Source organism: Argentina anserina, chromosome 1 (genome assembly GCF_933775445.1).
Source record: "Argentina anserina chromosome 1, drPotAnse1.1, whole genome shotgun sequence".
NCBI lineage: Eukaryota > Viridiplantae > Streptophyta > Magnoliopsida > Rosales > Rosaceae > Argentina > Argentina anserina.
The window spans coordinates 475674-496916 of NC_065872.1; the positions used below are offsets into that span (position 1 = coordinate 475674).

General features: G+C 37.8%; 4 protein-coding genes across 4 annotated transcripts; 1 reads left to right on the forward strand and 3 right to left on the reverse strand.

Moving 5' to 3' along the window:
• Positions 1-842: 842 nt before the first annotated feature.
• LOC126801280 (transmembrane 9 superfamily member 10) lies at positions 843-4671 on the reverse strand. Its single transcript, XM_050528795.1, has 7 exons — positions 4455-4671; positions 3350-3514; positions 3149-3258; positions 2945-3053; positions 2724-2836; positions 2460-2610; positions 843-2348 (listed from the first exon to the last, which is right to left on the reverse strand). The coding sequence occupies exons 1-7, from the start codon at positions 4563-4565 to the stop codon at positions 1191-1193; spliced, it is 1917 nt and encodes a 638-aa protein (XP_050384752.1). The 5' UTR covers positions 4566-4671; the 3' UTR covers positions 843-1190.
• On the forward strand, positions 2382-20831 carry LOC126802584 (uncharacterized). Its single transcript, XM_050530265.1, has 6 exons — positions 2382-2385; positions 18740-18883; positions 18998-19058; positions 19310-19414; positions 19520-19847; positions 20573-20831. The coding sequence occupies exons 2-6, from the start codon at positions 18743-18745 to the stop codon at positions 20592-20594; spliced, it is 657 nt and encodes a 218-aa protein (XP_050386222.1). The 5' UTR covers positions 2382-2385; positions 18740-18742; the 3' UTR covers positions 20595-20831.
• Positions 10642-12984, reverse strand: LOC126802322 (uncharacterized). The gene is made up of 7 exons (XM_050529966.1): positions 12582-12984; positions 12270-12311; positions 11935-12017; positions 11746-11848; positions 11429-11642; positions 11200-11294; positions 10642-11114 (listed from the first exon to the last, which is right to left on the reverse strand). The coding sequence occupies exons 1-7, from the start codon at positions 12721-12723 to the stop codon at positions 10861-10863; spliced, it is 933 nt and encodes a 310-aa protein (XP_050385923.1). The 5' UTR covers positions 12724-12984; the 3' UTR covers positions 10642-10860.
• Positions 13475-17287, reverse strand: LOC126801584 (leucine aminopeptidase 1-like). The gene is made up of 10 exons (XM_050529021.1): positions 17009-17287; positions 16221-16629; positions 15933-16127; positions 15599-15824; positions 15259-15385; positions 15021-15116; positions 14837-14914; positions 14454-14514; positions 14042-14229; positions 13475-13819 (listed from the first exon to the last, which is right to left on the reverse strand). The coding sequence occupies exons 1-10, from the start codon at positions 17237-17239 to the stop codon at positions 13691-13693; spliced, it is 1740 nt and encodes a 579-aa protein (XP_050384978.1). The 5' UTR covers positions 17240-17287; the 3' UTR covers positions 13475-13690.
• Positions 20832-21243: the final 412 nt, after the last annotated feature.

Genomic DNA, 21243 nt, shown 5'->3' on the forward strand with positions numbered 1-21243 from the left:
AATACTCATCCCTCATGGCGTGTGAGATGACATATCAAATTAAGTTAACATTTATTTATCAATTTATTTAAGTATTTAATAAAAATAATAATTTTTTTTAAAATGTTGAAATAAATATTCTCAATATATTTCTGATATCTTTTTTTTTTCAAAAATCCGATATAGATATTTTAAACCCTGAAATCAGATATTATTGGAGAAATTTACCTAAAAGTATAATTTGAAAAAAGTTCACAGCGAACTTTGTTCACAAAATGGTTTTATAAATAAAGTTCGCAACGAACTTTTTTCACAAAGACATTTTCTGAAAGTTCCACGGCAAATGTTCCTCACAAAAATGGTTTTTGAATAAAGTTCGCATTTTCTCACAATGGTTTCTAAAGAAAGTTCACAACGAACGTTTTTTTACAAATGATACCTGATATTTTACTTTATATTTTCCTATCATCACCAAATTGTTTTTCATTTATCTCCAAAATATATGTCCTTCACATACACGAGTCACACAACCAATTGGTGATGTCCACACTAGTAGACCAAAACAACATCAACTTAACCAAATGAGGTCCGGAAATATCTCGTAGCTCATCCATTTGGTTTGGTGGTATACAATATCTCTTTTGTACAAACTAGTTGTAGGCTTGTAGCATTTGAATTACTTAGCCGGTAAAAAAAGTATAGTATATATGTTTTTTGACACATGATGTCCACCGTTTAACTTTTTATTTTCCATTTATTTTCTGCTAAAAAAATATCATTTTCCATCACAAAACACGTATACAATTTGATAAATCTCTGATCCAATGTTCAACAGAAGTTAGCAAAAACCAACAGTAGCAGTGTAGATACAGGAATCCATTTTCATTTCTAAAACAGGCATTTGAGCCTCAACAACAGAATCTGCTTTAACAATTTGCACCATGTGTGCTCTCGTGAAAAAAGAAAATGACACGAATAAGAAAAGAAAAACGAACTAGAACTGGTAAAGAACCTGTATGTATATAGAGAGGCTAATAATATGAATTTCTATGACTGGTAAAGAACCTGTATGTATATAGAGAGGCTAATAATATGAATTTCTATGACTCGATTGGTATCTCATCAAGGGCTTTCTAGAAATGCCATTGAAGTGAAGTCTGCTTCCTCGTGTAGAAACAAATGAACCAATTCCTTTGTGTCAGGTATATTTATCAGTCGATCTTCACAGATGAATATATGAGCCTAGTAAACCAGAAGCATGCATAGAACCCTATTGTACCGGTCAGCACAAAGAAAGAGTATGAAGCAATGAGCATATATCCGAAGTACAAGGCTCCGGACACTGGCTTCTGAATGTCAAGCTTAGTGAAGAAGTAAAAGGCAGCATATAGGAAAAGATACAGTGCTGATGAGCCTGAAGTCAGATACGACCTCCACCACCAATAGTAGTCCTCACTGCACAGCTGGAAGTAGCATAGAACAATGGTGATCTCCGCACAAGTGATGATGAGGATAATGAAGATGATGAATAGGAATCCAAATATGTAATAAAACTGATGCAACCATATTGAAGTGAGGATGAAAAACAGCTCAATAAAGACGGCGCCAAATGGCAGTATGCCTCCAATCAGGATAGAGAAAACTGGATTCATGTACCAGGCCTGTTCTGGCACTTGCCTAGGGATCTTGTTGGTTTTCACAGGATCCTCAATCACTGGCTTCCTAAATCCCACATAGGCACCAACAAATATAAGTGGAACTGAAATGCCAAACCATAAAAATACCAGAGCAAACATGGTTCCAAACGGCACTGCCCCAGACGACTTCTCACCCCAGATAAGAGCATTCAAGACGAAAAAAATGGAAAAGACTATTGCAGGGAACATGAAGGCTGTTTTGAGAGTGATTTTCTTCCATTCTGTTCCCTTAAACAACTTGTAGAGACGGACTGTAGCATATCCACCAAAAAGACCCATAAAGACCCAAAGGAGGAGCATGGCCGTCATCAGCCCACCACGATTTGAAGGAGAGAGGAACCCAAGGACAGCAAATAGCATAGTGACAAGAATCATCCCAAGGAACTGAACACCTGTGCCAACATACACACACAGTAGATCTGAGTTTACTGGAGGTCTGAACACGTCACCATGGACCAGTTTCCATCCTGTCTCTTCTTGGGCTTCTTCTTGGGTCTCTAGTTGGTTGTACTTGGAGATATCCCGGTAAAGTGTCCGCAACATGATCATAGCCACCATGCCCGATAAGAAAAGAACAATCATTAAAGAATTAACAATTGAGAACCAGTGGATCTGATCATCAGCCATCAGAAGATACGTGTCCCAGCGAGATGCCCACTTCACGTCACTCTCCTACAAAGTCATAAACAATCCATAGCTAAGAAAACGAGAGGAACAAGGTTGAAAGCCAACTCAAGATAGCAAAGAAGCTGTGCTTTGTTGCAGAGGAGCAAAGTCACTGACCTGAAACTCAACATCATATGTGAATGTAATTTCCTTTTTATCTTCAACCTCTTGAGGGGATTCCGAGCTAGTAACCATGCGCTTTGCATGGGGATCACAGGTTGTTAAGCGTGTTTTCCCATTCCACTCACCTTCATATTCATGCCGAACACTGCATTAACGGAAATATTTATAAGCATCATACAAGCATGGACTATAATTGATGAAAAAAGTATAAAGAATTAAAGAAACTAAACTATAAGGAAAAGACCAACACGTATATACCTGAAAGGTTTGACCTCAAAACCAACAATCCTGGCAGATTCTGTCATTGGATCTTTGTGATACTTGACCACAAAAGTCAGGTGATTGTTAATAAAATGCTTTCTATCCTTGTTCTGTTTTTTGGAAAAAAAATATACAACAACAAACAAACACTCTTGTAAGTAGCAAATCACTAAATAGTTAATAATTGGAGAACACATGCTAATTGAATTAACACTTACCCCAGCATATTGTCCTCTGAGACCAACATGAAAGCCATATTGATACACCAAGGAATTTTCCTGATCAGGCCTTGGTATAGGAACAACCAGAGGTAGATTATCCAGAATCCTGTCAATAGACACAAATTATTAAATACTTTGTTCAGTACATTTTTTAGCAGAACATTTTATCTATATAGATTATCTGAAAAACATGAGCCTCACATGTTCACCCGATACTCATCATCTATCTTTTCTTTGAATTCCTTTGCAGTCTTTGCATTAAGCATGATACGACATGCAACACTGCACATCTGTGGCTCTCGCATTTTGAACTGCAACAAACAATAGATTCAAAGTCTCTTAATAATCAATTTAGACCGAACACACAACCATAAAAGTAGTACTCTTCAAATCCTACTTTACCTCATAAGGAGAGTTTTCAATGCGATCACCACGAAGAACCTCCCCAAGATTCTCTGCGCTGTCAATTATATGCTCTGGACGACAGTATGGGAGGGAATAGAATGAATAAGGAAGTTGAGTCTTTGTAGAGGTTAGTTTGTTCACCTTCACATTCAAAGGATCTCCCTGCACATAAGAAAGTCCGAGGAAAATGAATACAATGGCAATTATCCAGTAGATACCAACGGTTGAAGTATTAGCTAATATCCAATAGTTTAAACAACAATCACTTTCAGAAGTACTTCCTTATGTTTTCCTGAACTGTACTCTCTGGAATATGGCACAAATAAATTATCCACTTAACCCTCCTTCCTATTCCCAATTAGAAATTACCTACCATATTCCCAGTTATACCCTTAGTTTTACTCCAATAACCAACATTGTTAACATCTCAATTGATGTCTACCTAACCTAAATGACGGTACCACATATCACCCACTAAACGGCTAAACCTCATGTCCAGAAAAGCTAATCCTCCTCTACTAGCTTGCAAAAGCGCTACCTAACATCAGAGTCGATGCCGAGATTTCTACCGGTAACTTAAACAAACGAAGACCTAACAATCTAGCTTCAACCAGAGTGCATCATTCAGTCACAATCTTATCATATACAATGTTGATGCGCAATACATTACAATTACTACTGATATGAAACTTCTGAATTGCAAACCTCATATAATCTCTATTTTAGCAAATGCAACTGAAATAACCGAAACATACGAGTTATGACATAAATAATCGAGTTTTGGTGCTATGAATATGCTTGTACTACTGCATTGTTGTGAATCAACACATCAGTTCCACACTAGAGCTCACTATACGAAACCAACACCGATTCACAAAACTCCAATTCTAACAATACAAAAATGCAGCAAACGCAGAGCTAAGATCTCAAATCCAAATCACAAACGCCGAAAGTCCGAAACCTCACGCGGATCTGAATCCACCGACATGCAAACACATACGAGCTCAAGACACATTGTCATAATCACACACACAATTCAGCACAGCACAAATTGATTTTCAAACGCGGAAAAGCAAAAGAAAGAGGATTAAGAAAAACTGACGTGTTGAAAATCCTGAGGCGCAACACCAGGGAGGTAGAAGCATCGAGCATGAAGAATGAGCGAAAAGCACAGAGAGATCCATAGCTGAAAAGCGAGAGGTCCTCTCGCCATGGCTGCTTCTTCTTCTTCGTCTTCTTCTTGAGAGAAGATCCAGATCCACCTCTCTCTCTCTCTCTCTCTCTCTCTCTCTCTCTCTCTCTTTGAAGTTGAAATTTCAGAGTGAGTGGGTTGGTTTTTTTGGTTTTTTTAAAAGCACGAGAAGAACGAGAACGCCTTCACTTTGTTTCCCTCTGCACCAAACAAATGGTTTGGGAATTACAAAGACGATGGGCAAAGTTTTTGTCGTGGACGGTGGAGATTTGGGTTTGGGACTGCACTGACGGACTTGACGGTGATTACGAGCTTTTCTCGTAACACAATATGCTTAAATGTCACTCTCTGCTACCTAAACTATTCATTTTTTTAAAATAAAAAGCTAGTGCGGCTGCTCTTATATTTTTATTTTTGTTATATTTATGGTATGTTTGTGGATAAATTAATGCGTCTTTGCTCGATATAACTCGAACTGAGCACTTACTAAGTTATTTCTGGTTCATTTGTTGTAGAGCGTGTGTATGTCATACAACATGATCAGACGGTGGATAGAGGGAGAGAGATTGATGCACATGTGGTGAATGTTGCTGTTGTATGTCATACAGCTGCGCACCTTAGAACTTTCTCTTATTTCTTTAAATAATGGTGTTCTTACCACTTGAGCTAATCAATTTCGTCGAAAGTTAGGAAAGGCTTCTTTTTTACTTGTAATATAGTTCAAAAAGCAGTTTGGAGAAATCCATAATAAAGTTTCATTTAAATTAAAGACCAATACGATCGACCTTGTATGATTGAGCTAGCTAATTTGCGAAGCCTTCATCAACCCACAGATCCCCACTTTCGAATGGTGGTCTTACGTACATACATACATCGATCACTCCGGGTACACCTTAACTTTGGTCGTAAACAAAGTTGTTTGGGTCCTGCAGCTTGCATATGAGTTGTAGCAGATCCTTCGAACTTTTCTCCATATACACTGTGAAATGCTCGGGGGCTCCTGTTTTGGTCTCTCTTTCTAACCCTAATTACAAGTAGGGGTAGACATAAAAAACGGAAATCCTGATCCCGTCCCGAAATTCATAAGGACGGGACAGGACGGAGGTCTAAAAACGTTCGTCCCGTCCCGATCCCGTCCCGCTTCATAATAGTGGGATGAGACGTGGGACGAATAATTTCTATCCCACTTCGTCCCGTCCCGTCCCACCTTTAATGAAAACTTAAAAATTCTTATATATTTATATCAAAATAAAACTAATTTATGTTCTTAATAACTCCAAAATTATATCAACTCAAATAATAATAGTAAATTATAATATTTTGAACATAATATGTATTTTTTTTGTTAAAATTTCATTATTAAATGTTACTTTGTTATAAAAAAAATAAAAATGTAGGTTTTTATTTAATTTCATAGGAAAGTGGGATTTGTCCCGTCCCGATCTCGTCCCGTCCCAACCGGGATTAATCCCGAGTGGGATGCATTCTTAAAAAGCTTCGTCCAGTCCCGATCCCGTCCCGATTCAAAAGAGTGGGACGCAAGGCCGGCCTTGGGCTAAAGCCATTAAAGCAATAGCTTTGGGCCCCCAATTTTAAGGGCCCCCTTAATTGTACAAAAAAAAAAACTGGGTCAGAAAAAAAACTATAACAGTGTTTTTTACGGTAAACGCTATGAAAAAAAAGAAGGGCCGGACTTTAAAATACCAAAATAAAGAACGGGATTCCAAAATATATATGTATACGAAGAAAATTGTGATTTTGTTTCAGTTATTGGAGTTTTGGAGCAACTACAAGAGGACCATTGGCTTGGGTGAAGATCGGACTGTGTCTTGGGTAATGTAATGTGTGTCGTAACTGTCATTTCTATCTTTCTTGTATGTATCTAGTGCTGATTTTCTTTAGCACCAGTAGGAAAATTTAACAATCTTCTATGTGTGAGACCCCTCTAAGAATGTATTGATATTTCAAGGATATCAGTAAGTTAATATCTTTTGACGTTGTGGACAAAATATATTGACAATGTAAGTCAAATACAAAACCTTGTTGGTTGAGACAATGTATTACCTGACCAATTTTGTAATATAATACAACAATTACTTGTATTTATATTTGTTGTTATATTACTTTTACTAACAGTTATGATGGAACTACATCTTACATTATGTAGAACAACAATTTGTAAGCACTTTGAAATGAGTAAAGATAGCAGTTATTACATGCTTGGATTGCTTACAAACTTTTGTTAACCATACTTGTTACTGTTGCATGTGCTAAGAGAAGCTTTTCGAAGTTAAAGTTGATCAAATCTTATCTTCGATCAACTATGTCTCAAGAAAGACTGAATGATTTGGCTATGTTATCGATTGAAAAGGAGTTGGTGGAAAAGCTTCAGTGTTCGTGCTTAATTGATACTTTTGCTTCTAAAAATGTAAGAATGGCAATTTTTGAGTAAAAAGGTACTGATATTTGTAACTTTTATATTTTTGTTTCAAACATTATAGCATTTTATTATTATTGAAAGTTTTATTGCTATGTTTTGTTGTATCAAAAAATTTATTGTTTCAATTTTTTTTTTTGATAAGAGACCCCAATTTTTCTCGTCGCTTCGAGTCCTGGAAATCTCAGGGCCGGCCCTGGTGGGACGGGACGTGGGATGAGCCTCGTCCCGTCCCATCCCGTCCCGTGCCCACCCCTAATTACAAGTGAGAAATTTCCCTCCTAGAATGCTATGATCATGTGGAGGAGCCTGCTTTTTGATAAGGTATAAGCATATGGAACATCTTCTAGGTCGAGCACAAGTCGATGAAAGTAAATTTCCCTCCTAGAATGCTATGATCATGTGGAGGAGCCTGCTTTTTGATAAGGTATAAGCATATGGAACATCTTCTAGGTCGAGCACAAGTCGATGAAAGTATAGGTCACGCTTCTTTACCACGAAATGGCATGCCGAAAATTTTATAGGTCTAATTTCGCCTGATGGCCTGTCAAAATTTAATGATGAACGAGTTTGTTAATTACTATAAATTTTAATGATGGAGAAGTACAGAGTTTAATCAGATATACCAGATTGCGTCTATAAGGTCTTTGAGGTCTTCTTCTGCAAAATACGGCTTGAAATTCGTGGAATAGAGCAGGAAAAGTGTGCATTGATCAATGTTGTAAAGGTTGTAATATTCATAGTACACATCCAGTGGTTTTTGACTACGAACTTCTTTCATCCATATGGTAAACTGAAAACCAAAATACAAAAGATGAGAGAGAGAGAGAGAGAGAGAGAGAGAGAGAGAGAGATTACTCTTAATATATCCGCCACTAAATTTGTCGGCCACGCGTACGGTTGCATAGAATATAGCTTTCATTGCCAACTCAATAGCTTGTTCTATGGTCAGGTTCTTGTGTTTCCCATACGATTCAATGGTATGACTAGCACAAGCAACGAGCTCGCGTTAGCATAAAGCAGTAGCTTAATACACAAAAACACGTACAGCATAGCTAGCTATAAGAAAAACACAAGTCCGAGGGGGAACTGGGGAAGTACATACCCGTCGGATAAAACAATCCCAGCATACTTAGCACCAGATCCTATTGCTTCAACATTCATCATTCCCCTGTAGGATAGACATTGTTTTCTGCGTCTAGAATAACCTTGTAAAGTTGGAAATCCTGCAGTCCATTGAAGCCAGATTAAGTGCAAGCGTGAAACCTAAAATTTAGCTGACAAGTTCGTTAGAACGAGCTAGTACCTTTCCAGAAATTAGGGTTCCGAACGTCAACTCATGTCCCCAGCTATCCCTGTAATGTTATATATCATCGTGGTCAAATTCTCCCGTCATATACTTGTATGCCCTTAGTGATGCTTGTTCAGCTGATACAGGTGCCTGTATCATGCATGCACTTATATATGTTAAACAAAGTCACATGTATGATGTATATGCATTGTATAGGATTGGCTAGCTCATGGAGCTGAGTCATGGTAATTGGTGAAGTACATATGTGGTTAATTATATATAGTTACCGAGTTATTGACTCTGTGGTACATTAAGTACCAGTAGCTAAGAACCCTGGCGACTGTGCAGACAACTGTTGACTCCGAGTTTAGTGGTAGAAGCTTTTCCTCCTCATCTGAGACTGTACAACACAAACGTTTCATAACTACGTGAAGCTTAAATACACTTAGTATCTAACCCGAGGAAAATAGTTATACAATTTACGTACTGAGGATATGGTTTTCTTTATCTTAACATATTGTTCTAAAATCTGAGGCGAGCTTGATGCCACCCTAAAAAAAACCCAGATTAGTTGTACCCTTGGGAGGGTTCATTATTTTCCGACGTCCTTAATTTCTAGCTAATAAACATAGCTTTGTGACAACAGATTGATCATAAAAGACGAGCTAGCAATAACAACACTATTAATTCTAGTTTCAGTGGTGACATTGATCACATATAACTACATATATATAGAATTCCATGTATACAAGATCAGGTAAGTTTTTAGAGCAAATTAAAATAAATAACGTACAAACATTTGCCGATTCCATCAGTGGAAACTGTACGTGAATGTTATAATAATTTGTTTACTCTCCGAAAAATAAAAGGTAACTTCTTTTGTTCGCGATCGACCAAAGCCGAAAGCTTAATTTGATAAAAAATCGCCATATTGTAATAATATTAGAAAATTATTTAATGGTAGTAGACCACATTTGGATTAATTAAAAGCTCACTTTTTTTATTTCTTATACAAATTAGTCATAATCTCAAGCTCAAGGAATAAATAAAACAAAACTGATTAATTAATTAATACAAAAATATCTAAAATATCTTTATTTTCGTGAAAATGATCAAATATCACTCATATATCTAAAAAATTTATCTCTCCTCATTTTTTTAGTTTTTTTTTTCGGCAAATTTAAGTTTTCCGGCCAAACCACCGGAAATTTGGAGGTGTGCCAATATATAATGTTGTTCATTATGTCATGGGCTTTCATTTAAGTACCATATTGCATATGTTTTAAGAAATTTTGAAATTTTGAATTTTGCTCACCAAAAACCATAATAGCAGTTAGTTTCTCAGTTGACAGTATCAGTTATATTTATAGTCGACAGTAGCAGGTACCTTCCAAGTCGACAGTAACAGGTGGTTTTTAACTCGACAGTAACAGTTAGTTTTTATAATCGACAATAACAGTTAATTTTTATAATTGACAGTAGCCGGCTACAGAGAAAGGGAGATCATAGAATTTACCTTCTTGCAGTACATTTTGTATCTAACAATGGAACCAAAAACGTAAACATACACAGGTGACAACAGAAAAGAAGGGAATAAGGAGACTCAAACAATCTGTGCAGTGGTAGAGAAAGCGGAGGTGAATGCGCGACCATCTTCTGTTCAGACTACTGCAAACGGGCCTTTGTCCAAACTGTGGTAACGAGTACACACAGCCTTCTTGCCCTAGACTAAGGTGTCGGTTTAGAACGAACCCTTTTCCGGTGCTGCCTACTGCATCGGACATTAACTGGGAACCAGAATCTCACTCTAACTCAGAGTCGGAGCGAGTTTCATTGTGTGATTTCTTCACTAGAAAAGATTTAGATAGATTGATCGCTCTCAGTAAGCTTGTAAATGTAATTTCATAGATGGTTGCAAGTGTAGCATGCTTAATTGAAGTTCCAACTTTGAAATACCTTGCTCTTTGCATTTGTTTCGATCAGAAGTTCAGAACTTGTTGCTGTTGACTTATATATGCTAGCTCATCTCTCTCTCTCTCTCTCTCTTTTTGTTGGTCTATAAAGCCGATTTGAACCTTAATTTCGTAAGCTCATTGTTGTTAGTCGTTTCTTATCATAAACACTCGCGTTTAGGGTAAGTGGCTTGAGCTCTTACGCATTTGTAGTATGGATGCAATAATAATTGCGAGTCACCTGGCTAGACAAGGTGCTGCCTTACAAAACAAACATGTCTATATAAGGGTTGCATGCTTTTCACTACTGTGGGAACTTCAAATCTTGTTACAAATGGTCACTCGTTGCACTGGTGTATACCAGTCTCCTTACTATTGTGATGATGCTCAATTTAGTTACAGTTTGAGACAAGTCAATCGTAGGAAAAAGAAAGAATCAATTAAACTTTTCAATGGAAAATTGAAGGACAAAGTGACATAACATAAACTAAACGCTCCAAAAGAGATCCACAACCTCTTTTCATGCGAGTGAACAAATAGTGAATAAGATATGTCTGAACCGCATAACTATTGACCAGGATCTTCAATGCTCCAAGGCGAGAATTAGGGAGGTGGTGGGTCAAAAATAGGTGCATATCAATTTTCCTCTACAGCAGGTGGGTCAACCATTCTCACAGCACGGGGAAGCAGAAACTCGGCAAATACTGGATAATGGGAGGATGGATATTGTCCATCAATGTTATCACTCACCACTTCAGACAGCACAGGAACAAGAGATCTACCTCTGAAAAGAATCCAATCTATGTGTAGATCCTGTGTTTGGCGATCCCAGCAAAGGCACAGAGCTCTGAAAACCAACTTGAAAAATTCAAGAGCTCCTTGTTTGTCACCTGACAGCATCACATACTATAGAATTATAGGTCATGCTCAGTGAGAAGCTGCAACGTTACAAGTAGCAATCTATTGTAAGGCTACCTTTAAATCCATGAAAAGTGCGAATAAGAGAAGCATTTTTCCTCACACGAGCATTAGGCCAGGCATCCCTCATATCACCAACCACGCCATGCTCTCTGAACGCAAGGCAAGACCAAAACACTTTACTAAACAGAGAAATATTTTGAACTACATCAAGGAATGAAAATCCTATCCACCAAACAACAGAGTACTAGCTAGAAGGCAAAAAGGAATCTGGTGTGTTTGTTACCTTGATCTCCCAAGAAGAAAACGACCAGTGGTTGATTCCTTTTGTGTGTTGAACCCTCCACAGTAAACAACCGGCAAGTTAGGTGGCAAGGATGCAATGTGCTGCCATGTAAGCAAAGCACTCCGCCTCCGTGCACGAGGACTGAACTCATCCATGTTTGTGTTTACTATCTGGAATGAAAAGCCAGGAGGCTCAACTCCTTTCAGTTGAAATGTGTACACATCATGTCAAGAAATCAAACGATATAGCACACTTCCATATAAGAATTCAGGCAGTCAATAATGAATAATTATGGAGAAAGTAATACGATAAGGATATCACCCATGTAGCAATACATGGAACTAGAGCACCCCACGACATGCTTCCAGGGACCGAAGGTGACTCTGACAACCAAAATGTTCCCCCTTCAAGAAGCTCCACCTTCATATATAAAAGAATGGCATAAAGAACTTTTCTCTAACAGAAAAACAACACTAGATAGATGTTCTTAGATGAAGTATTTATACCTTCTCCTTGTCATAGAAGATGGTGCAATGTTCGTCCAAAGTGTCTTCAGGTCCTTTTCTTGATATCCCAAATTGATCATAACCTAACAGGTAATAGATAAACGTGCTATCAATTGGTTGACTGAAGTCGTGTACAAATAGCCCAATCTCAAATATAAACTTGGAATAATGTTGAGGGGGAAGGTTGAGATTACATGAACAATACATCAGTGCTTTCTTTAAAATCACAAACGGATGCCAACAAGCCACTCATTCAAAATGCAGGAGTGAAATGATCTTGGTCGATCATTTCCTAATCCACAAGATGAAATCTAGATTATTGGATAGAATGTTACCTGGCAAGCACTGTTGAAGATAATCCAGTTGTGATTTAGCTCCTGATATCAATTATCAAATATTTATCAATTATGAATCAATACACAAACATAAAATCCAAGACAACATATCATACTAGAACGCAGCTAAGTAAAGTAACAAGCTTTCGAACCCAGAACACATTCACCAAAGACATTTTTAATCCTCAAACCTTAAACCAACAAAAACCCAACTCCAAAACACAAAGAAAACAAGACCCAGGTAAACCATTTCTAGCAAATCACAAACACAACCAAGATCCATATGCCAACAGAAGCAATACATATGCATACCTTGTTGAGTGCAAAGGATCATTGGTGAATAACTAGTAACAACGCTCATACACAAATCTCTTCTCTTTTCCCAAGAATTAGAACTATCTTGACTCGGATCTTCATGGAGATTGAAGGTCATCACAGTCAGAGAAACACTCATCTTGTTCCTATCTCTCTCTATATATATGCAACCCTTTAGGTTTCTACATGATCACGTATATATATTTATTGATCCAGATAGAAGAAGGGTAGGAGGATTAGGTGGTATACTCGACTCTTGTAAGCTCAAGTTGGAGATTCGGCAAAACAGAAAGTGATTACGAAGAAGTGCAAGTATTAAAAAAGGTAGCAAAAGAAGCAAAGGGAGATTAGAGAAAGAGAAGGAAGCGAAGAAGCTCAATAATGTCTGAACTGGAAAACCAAGGAATGGTCAAAATGTTTAAAGTGCGTTTTTGACCGATGGCGGCCACGACACAACACACGTCATTAACAATTAGTCTTTGTCTTTTGTTCATGGCAGACATCTTGACGTAATTCTCGCTCAAACTTTCGCTGTTGTTCGTCGTTCTACACTAAAATGACGTAAATCGAGCGTTATCAATATTATAGCTCATAGTTTACTTACATAAATCGGGTTTTCAAATGACATGGGAAATGAATCAGCGATTGCCATTACATCATTGTGTGCTAAAAATGATCAAATGACCAAATGAAACAAGGCGTTTGAACTTGTTTCCTGAACCAAATAGGAAAAAGATCAATGATATTAGAGGAGGATCACGGAGGTGTGGCAGGAGTTGGCATACAAAATCAATTGCAGGCTAAGGGATTCTTCCTTGTTCGTTCTTTGTTTCTTCATCTGTTGGTGTTTGTCGAAAAATAAACTTGAGGATGTTACAAAGCAACAAAACTGAAGAAAAAATCCATTTTCCAAATAGATATAAAATAGTTGACTCATCACAGAGAAGCATAAATAAGGACTATGCCTTGACCTTTAACCATCTTCTTTTACTGCACATTTTATTCATAAATTAAGTTGCGCCTTGCAACCCCATCAGAGATCGCATCTGTTTTCTCTTCACTGTATAAGCTCATGCAGATGGTGTTCTTCAATACTTCTGCGGCACCTAAGAGGAGTTCTTCAAAACCCACTCCACTAGGGTAGAAACAGCAAACCCTGTCGCAGTGCGTTTCTTATCACTCCAAACAGGACCAGCCATGTCAATATGCATCCACTGAACCTTTTCATCAACAAACTGCAAAAACACAGTTGAAGTTCAATTCAATAAAAGACTTCCTACTATATGCAAGAAATTTTATGAAGAGGCAGGAAAATATAACAGAAGCATTGAAATTAGGTGACTTTTGTTGGTGATACAATCACATCCCAGATGTAGGCATTATATAAAAGTGTTTGTTACAGTTCCTGCAATTTTATGTTAATAAAGCAACAAGCACAAATGAAACCGAGACATTACCTGTTTCAAGAAGAGAGCAGCACTAATAGCACCACCTTGACGACCACCAGTGTTAACCATATCAGCTACTCCTGATTTCATTGATTCCCAATAACTCTCCTCCATTGGCATCCTCCAAAATTTTTCTCCACTTATCTCTGAGGCTGCAAATACCTCCTTTGCGAGGTCATCACTGGGTGTGAAGACACCTAAAAGGAAACAATTGTACAATCAACAAGTGGTTCAAAAATATTGCGCACAACAAACAGATGAGAAGGAAATAACCAAACTACGTACAGCAACTATCAACATATTTACATAATCTCATTTGAACTCCACTGGTTTAGATTATTGTAGTATTACATAAAACCCCACTCTACTGAACTACTATGTCAACAGTAATTGAATTAAATTTTTTTAAAGAAAGTGATACCTGCTATAGAGGGTCCAAGGGCGACTATGCAGGCACCAGTCAAGGTCGCCAGATCAACAATCTGTCATGATCTAACACAGTTAGCAGTACTAGAAACCTGTAATATACATATAAGCTGGAAATCCAACATTCAAAACAAGTAGCATCTTCAACATAGAATTCAAGTTGGTATTTAACTACTGCTATATTTCAGCAACAAAGTGAGCAACATGAAAAACTGTCTCTCTGTTTCACATTGATATTGCTCAATACCAAGCCTACACTAAAGAAAGAAAAAAAGCCATCCCTAATGTAGCAGGTTATGAATGCAATTCTTAGATAATCTCATAATTAATAATGACCGATCTGTATGTTATATACAAATGGGTAGTTTTGATATACACCTTGTCAACACCTTGGTTACAAGCATATACCAACGCATCTGCCAAAGTCAGTCTTCCTTCAGCATCAGTGTTATTAACCTGCATGCATTAATTGATGCAAACACATAATTTTAGTGTTTGTAGTATTGCCAATGTTAACCAATCATCAATTATATGATGTGCATTTTTGACAACCACACATTACCTCAATGGTTTTTCCATTGGAAGCTGTCACAATGTCTCCAGGCCTCATACCTGTTCCACTTATCATATTCTCACAAGCTGCGACAATGAAATGAACCTGCATGATGAGATCAATTGTTAAAACACAAGGTGCACATTGATTTCTGAAAACTGGAAAGTGAGAAGAAAAAAACACATTGAAAATAGGTAATGTTTGTCATTCCCCCACCTACAGAAACATGACATATATAATGAGTTACCTCTACACCAGATGGTTTGATTTGACCAATGGCTTTTGCTGCACCTAATACAGCTGCTGAACCTCCCATATCAAACTTCATAAGCTCAATTGAACAACCAGGCCCTGTCTTGATGTTGTAGCCACCACTGATAATATAAGATTGGAGTCAATAAAAATTGAGTGCCAGCAAATAATAGACAAATAACAGCTCAATTGAACTCAAAAAACAACCAATCGCTTACAGGACTTCATAGCATTTACAGGTATTCACAATGTCATGATACAATCCCAAGAAATATGACTTGTGAAAACTGAAAACTAAGGAAAAAAAAATACTTGTTCTAAGTAATCTTAATCACCTGTCAAAAGTCAAGCCTTTACCCACCAACGCCAACTTGAGCTTTGCAGGTCCACCAGGGGGTTTGTAGGTCAGATGAATAAAGTGTGGAGGATTTTCTGAGGCTGCAGCCACAGCCAAATAGGAACCCATTTTCAGATCTTTGCATTGCTCTTCATTTAATATCTTTGCAGATAAAACATCACTGTATAAGGAAGCGATATTTGAGGCCTCTTCTGCTAGTTTCCCTGAAAACATAGTGTTCACCACATACAGTCAATACAAGACATAACTCAATCACCATGGATATTACAAGTATAACCCAGAAAAATGTGAAGAGTAGAACTTAAACGAACCGGGTGTCAGAACATTGGCAGGTGAATTCACGAGCTCTTTCCCAAATATTATTCCTGAAGCAACATCTTGAGCATACTTGAGCTTCTTCTCAAGTTCAGGTCCAGTTCCAAGACCAAGAATGTCCACAGACTTGAGAGCTGGTTTCTTAGACTCAGATTTATACCTATTGTCTTCATATATCCCCAGAGCAGCTCCTACAACAAGTTAAGCGGTTCCACAGTGTTTTATCAAAACTATTACCATAAACCAAATGCCAACTTAACAAACAAATCTACGGATCAAAGTACCAGATGCTATTGCAGAAGCTGTGCAAGCTTTCGCAGAAAGCCCCTCCGATGAAGCAAGCACAATAGCAATATCACTAGCTTGCGCACTCTTTGCTGCCACCGCCGCTGCCTCCCCAAGGCCCTTGAAAGCTGCAGTAGACGTGGCAGTTTGCCCAAGCCCAAACAAACCCACCCTCTTAGATCCAACACCAGGAAGCCTAACAACCGTAGACTGTCCAGACTTCCCTGTGAAGTCCTCCTCAGTCGAAACCTCAGCCAAAACACCACCCAAATGCGAATCCAGCTTCTTCAAAATCGGATTCTCGAACTTCGAGTTCTGATCCTTGGCCAAATCCTTCTCCGTAACGCCCACAGCTAGCAGGTCCCCCTTCCATTCGGTCACATCAATCTCTTTCGACGCGAAAGTGAGCTTCATAAATCACCACAAACAAAACATAAATTTCAGCACTCAACAAAAATCAACAATATCACATAACCAAATCCAATTCTATCCAAATCAAATCGCTCAGAGATTATGTATAGCTCCTACTTCATAAAAGTCAATAACCTAAACAGTAAACACTATCGAATCGCCACATCAAAATAGAGATAGATCCTCTACATATATAAAGCTAAAGCTCCAGATCAATCTAAAAAACTAATAAGAACGATTACGAACAGCTATTATTATTATTATTTTTTTGTTCACAAATTTAACACCAAAAACTAATTCGAAAAACAAATAACAAATCAACACACACGCCGAAACGAATTCAGTTGGAAATTGGAAGATTCCAGACAATTAATACCTCGGGAGCTTCAAAAGCCGGAGAAATCTGAGTGAGGCCGAGAGTGGCGCGAGCGATAGTGTGGGCCATGTGGCTCCCACCTCTGCCGCGAGAAGAAAAGGGCGAAGATACTGTGAAAGAGAGACGGAGACTGGGCGAGGACCTGAGTTTGGTTAGAACAAAGGAAGACGAGTACGAAGGTGAAGCGACTGCGATGAAGGAAGAAGCCAATGACACGACACTGGCCACCATTGGAGGACTCCTCTCTCTATTTATACTCAACCCCAGCGGCTTGGATAACCTTCACTCACTTTGACAGTCGGCGTTTTGAATTTTATTTCTGTTTTTGGGCTCATTGATTCCGGCCTTTTCTTTGGCCCGCGTATTCTTAATCCAATTGATAACCTACTCGGTTGTGCTCAACTGTCATCGATTTAACCTCAAACCACGATGATAATAAGGCAAACAATTTTTATTTATAAAATTAATCGAGCAGTTTACCAAAACACAAATGTGTATATATATTATGAGTTCATGTATGTTTTACCTTTTATGATCCATGTTATATAATTTTACTTGCAAGTTGTGTAGTCAGCGGGGCAGTAGCGGTTCCTGAATGGTTAATTTTGGGATGCTTGAAGTTCTAAACCGAATAATAAGAAGAAAATAGTGAGAATCTCGATGGTGTGAGAAAAATTTATTAATTGAAACTAAAATGGACACACTTAATCAGAGGGAACGTAATGAGTATACTCCCTCAAATGCATACAATAGAAAATGTTAAACTAATTAAATTTAACTATATGAATTAATATTTCTTCAAATTCTTTTATGACATCTGCATTCCCTATGGATTCAGCATATTATTTCTCAATATGAAAGACCATACCATTACCAATAAGTAATTTGTTTTTCATACGCTTCCGTTTTGGTTGAATTTTTGACATTATATGATCTCATTCTAATAACATATAATCATTGAAAACAAATATAGGAATTAGGCATGTGGAGTGTGGAACTCAGTTCCAAGGTCCCAAATGCAATCAATTAATCTAATTTAAGAATTATGGATTTTAGATTTTGGGGTTAGGTAATAGGGAAAGAAGACGAAGAGAAAAAAGAAATAAAATTGACAGAAATAGAGAAAGTTGCGACATTACTTATTCGGTAAGTGTAAATGGTTGAATGCTTGTAAGACAAAAAAAATTAACTAAAACTTGAGTATTCTCGGCAATTGATAAATTTTAATGAAGTAAAAATAAGATGGGGCACCTGACAAGTTTACTCTCAAACACATAATATGAAAATTGAGCTGAATTTATCTTGATTATAACTATTTCTTATTGTGTTCTAAAACAAGCTAGAATTATATTCAGGACGTCAATTGATTCCTAAGTTCTTAACCCAATTATTCAATAGATTTATCGTGAAATACAACGGTTGAACGTATTGAGTCAGATAATCTCACTTCCATCTCCTCATCATTCTTCACTCGTTACTTTAAGCTAAATTACTTTTTATCATAATGTTTGGGCTGTTCTTCGGCCTGCTTCTCTTGCAAATCCAGCAATACAACATGCGCGGTGCACGTGTCCCAGGCTTTCTCCTTTACCGAAACTACCCCTACCGGCACCGCCGTCCTTTCTAATTTCTCGAATTCTCTCACACTCATGTAAAGAAGCAGATTTCATATTCTTGAGGAACAAGAAGACCAAGAAGAAAGGCGTCGGAAAATTATACCCAAAGAGAACGAAAATGGTGGCGGCGAATCTGAAAGCGGAGACTTTAGGTCTGATGGACAAGAGGAGTGCTCTGGAGGCAGAGATGAACGCGATCATCGAGCGTCTTACTCAGCCCGGCGGCCCTGGACTCTCCGGCAACCTCCTCAACTTCGAGGTCACCCTTAATCTTCATTCTTTTCTCGTTTTCTTGTATAGAATTTTTGTTCCAATTTTGTGAAATTAGGGATTTCATTGCTCTCAATTTCTAACTGTCTGTCGTAATCTGCAGGGGTTTCCTCGCGAGGATATTGATATCCCAGCTGTGCGAGCTGAACGACGTCGTCTTGCTGGTAATTTTTTTACTGTAAGAAAAAAGATAATTCTTTTACTGAGAGGTAATGTTGATAGTTGAGTCACTTGAGTGTGGAGCTTTAGTCATCGCTTTTAGTTGTGATGTGTGTTTTCGGTTAGTAATGGATTGTGACTTGATTTCATACTCGGTTCACTACTTTTGGTCCAAGTAGAGAAAGCTGAAGTGGTTAGTAATTTGGTGGCATTGGACATTGATATGGTTATTTGTGGTGTTTCTTGTAACCTGCAGAATTGAAAAATGACCATAAAGAGATTACGGAGAAATTGGACCGGAATTTACAAGTTCTGCATTCCGCGAAGCTTGCTCCGAAATCATCATCCCTCCAACCATCAGGTAGGTGGTGGAATGCGTGTGGTCGTATTAATGCAACTTTGTCCGCTTTCGTAGGCGTGGTATTTGTATTCTGTGTAATGTTGTTGGTAATGATAAAAATGGCAGATGGGCAGAGTGGCTCAGTTGTCAGTGTTGGAGAATCTGCTTCTTCGACTAATGTTGCTTCGGATGTCATGGATGTGGATGTGAGTGTACCCTTTGCATTGGTTGATGAGATAGCTGATGCGTCACCAGCAGCAGAGGATGGTTTGCAACTTGGAGATCAGATTGTGAAATTTGGCAATGTGGAAAATGGTGACAATTTGTTGCAGAAACTCGCCTTTGAGGCTCAAACGAATCAGGGTTGTGCTGTACCTGTAAAGGTCTTAAGGCAAGGTGCCCGAGTGAATTTAATGGTGACTCCTAGAACATGGCAAGGCAGGGGTCTACTTGGGTATGTCTTCTCTCATGGCCCCTCTTACATAAGTTCACATCCTTGTTCTGTTGTCCTCGTGATCTGATCACTTGTGAAAGTTTCTTGCTGGTGCTTTTGAGGATCTTCAGATATAGGTTTAGTGTAGCTGTCTATTATGTTTGTTTTTGATTGGTATATGCTTTGAAAAGAGAATCTGTTTTTCTTTCCTTAAAATATATTTCAGACATCTTTTGCAAGTAAAATGTCTTTGTTGGTCACTTATTGTTATTGGAGCATCTTAATGTTGCTTTGAGGATCTTGATATTCCATAGATCTGTTGAACTGTCTAATGTGATTTGATCTGTTCATCGTTGATTGGATGTTTTTGTCGGCAAGGATAAAATCTTTCTGATTTCTTCCTGGAAAAATATTCTTTAATTTTGTACGTAAAATTTGTTTATCAACTCGCATTAGATTAGTCTTTGTTCTGATCTGATATTTGAACTAGAAAAATATTGGTGAACGTGTTAATTTATCTCTTCCTATTTTAGGAAGAATAAACAAAAACTTTGGTAGAAGGTAGTGTGTCAAGTTTGGTTGGTACAAAGTCATCTGAGGTTCTGTTTTCCACTCTTCTAATATTTCCAGTAGTGGGGCTGGATGCTATTCTAAACTACTGTTGTTTGTTTACGTCAACCTAAATAGCAGATCCTTAACAATTTTAGTAGCTTACCTCACTAACTGTTGTTTTCTGTGGCTTGCAGATGTCATTTCCAGATTTTGTAAGCAGTTGCCGAAGCCAGAAGACTGAATACAGTTATTTTCTTTCGATCATGACCTTATAAAGTCCCAAAATGTAGCCAATCTAGGCGTGTTTCAATTAGTACTTTCTTCCTTTTGGGCATCTAGATACCTGTTGTAACGTAGTTTGGTTAACATACAAAAGCCGTGAGATTATTTGCCTATTTTGGCAAAAGTACTTGATGACCTTCTACTCAATTTTAAAGTCGACTTCCTTCAGTTTCCTTCTCTGTGGATTTTTCTATGTATGCCTGAGATTCTGAGTTATGTGTTTTCACTAGTGATCACAGAGAGAAATTATCTCTGTGACTGATGGTGAAACTTACTGGTATAATTACATTTGGATATAGCTCTCCTGTGTGGCAAGCCATCCTTCAGAGTCTACTGTATTTGACTTTCTAATCATATGAAGGAGTGTAGTATAGGAATTCTTTGTAAGAATGAAGACAAGGAAACCAGAGCAGTGGAGCAATTAAGCCCCTTATAAATTGCCATATGCCATTGCCATTTTCATACCAGCAATCGGGGTTTTCCAGAGTTGCAGTGGTCCATTTCACCAGTAGAATTATCTCTCTAAAACAATGACTTTTTTTTTTCCAACCATCCCACAACTCAAATAATTTGTTTGTCCGCT